The following is a 1,468-nucleotide window of genomic DNA, read 5'->3' on the forward strand; positions in this document are numbered from 1 at the left end:
GATCCCAAACTAACTTTAGAATTCCTCCTGTGCTTACAATGTTCTGGAATGTTTCAACTGAATTACAAGTTATATTCACAATGATTGTGTTCTAGAACTGAATAACTTTTATTCTAGAACTTTGCTACTCACTGTTGAGCCTTTAATTTTGTGGAGAGGTTTCAATCAGTGCCTGCCTTTACCCCATCTTCCAGTTGCTCGCATTCTCCACCCCACTTAAATGTTGCTAACTCAGGTTGTTCTCTCATTTATGCCCTTTCTGTTGGCTAAACCTGTTAATGCTAGTGAATATGTAATAGAAGAGAAAGAAGACATATTCAAGATACAGTCCTGTCCTGCTTTCTTAATGTTCCAGAATGCTGCCTACCTGGCCGATATGACCTTTGAACTGCCGTGCCTGTGCAAGCCTGAGGATGTGACCTCAGTGGTTTGGTACTATCAGAAACGATTGGGCAAGGGTCACACCAAAGTCCTGAGCGATTTCAATGGGACGAAGATCTTGGATGCTACCCAGTTGCGTTCCAGATCGGGAATTCAGTCCAGGTTCAAAATCTTGATGTTCAGCCTGTTGGTTTTCAATGCACAGCCTCAAGATTCTGGCCATTACATGTGTGGCACTGTGACGGGTGATTATTTCTATGGTTATGACATTGATGTACAAAGTTACAAAAATGCACACATAGTCTTCCAGGAGAAGAAGCAGAAGCCCATTAAGGATTTGGAGACCAAGACATACAAGATCTTCACATCCTACTGGGATTGGACTGTGTGCGATCGATGTGGGGTCAGAGGGGAACAGCGACGTATTGGCTTGTGTTACATCCGTAGCCCTTACCTGTACTTCAGGTACAAGAAGATTGTGGCCAATGTGGTCTCCTGTGGCTCATCAGCTGTTCCCCCCAGGTACAAACATCTCCTGAAGAAAAGGAAAGCTGAGATCATGGTACGGAGCTGCTTTGTGCAGTGCCCGACCAAGTACCCATCAATAGAAGGAGAGAAATTCATCTTTGATGTATTTGGTTTTACAAATGACAAGACTAAGAAGCCCCCCATGGTCCCAGTGCAGACTCACATCCATGCCATAGGGTACCCATTGACCATTGCATGTCCAGAAGCCAGGGCAGAGCATGCCGTGGCTTGGGACAAAGGGCGCCAGCCACTGTACAGGGAAGAATACATGGTGGGTGTGAACCACAGCATGAGAGTTTTCATTGATCAAGGCAATCATCTGGTTTTCCGTGCGGTTCAGCTGAATGACATCGGAACCTATTACTGCTGGAGGCAAGGTCAGCTGATGGCTGGGATCAGGCTGAGAGTTGGTCTCCCACCCAGGGTCCACAGGAGCTTCACTGATGATGAATCCATCTTTGCAATACAAACTATTCTCAGCTCTTACTTCATAATAATGATTATATTTATTTTCCTGAAGTGTATGAGATGTTGTAATTATTATTTTGATTGTTTCTAA

At 44.5% G+C, this 1,468-nt stretch overlaps 1 protein-coding gene across 1 annotated transcript; it reads left to right on the forward strand.

Moving 5' to 3' along the window:
- Positions 1 to 250: 250 nt before the first annotated feature.
- On the forward strand, positions 251 to 1,468 carry LOC109918154 (Ig-like V-type domain-containing protein FAM187A). The gene has a single exon (XM_020518052.1). It carries the CDS (start codon positions 251 to 253, stop codon positions 1,466 to 1,468), a length of 1,218 nt encoding a protein of 405 aa, XP_020373641.1.

The sequence above is a fragment of the Rhincodon typus genome, chromosome 30 (genome assembly GCF_021869965.1).
Source record: "Rhincodon typus isolate 14 chromosome 30, sRhiTyp1.1, whole genome shotgun sequence".
NCBI lineage: Eukaryota > Metazoa > Chordata > Chondrichthyes > Orectolobiformes > Rhincodontidae > Rhincodon > Rhincodon typus.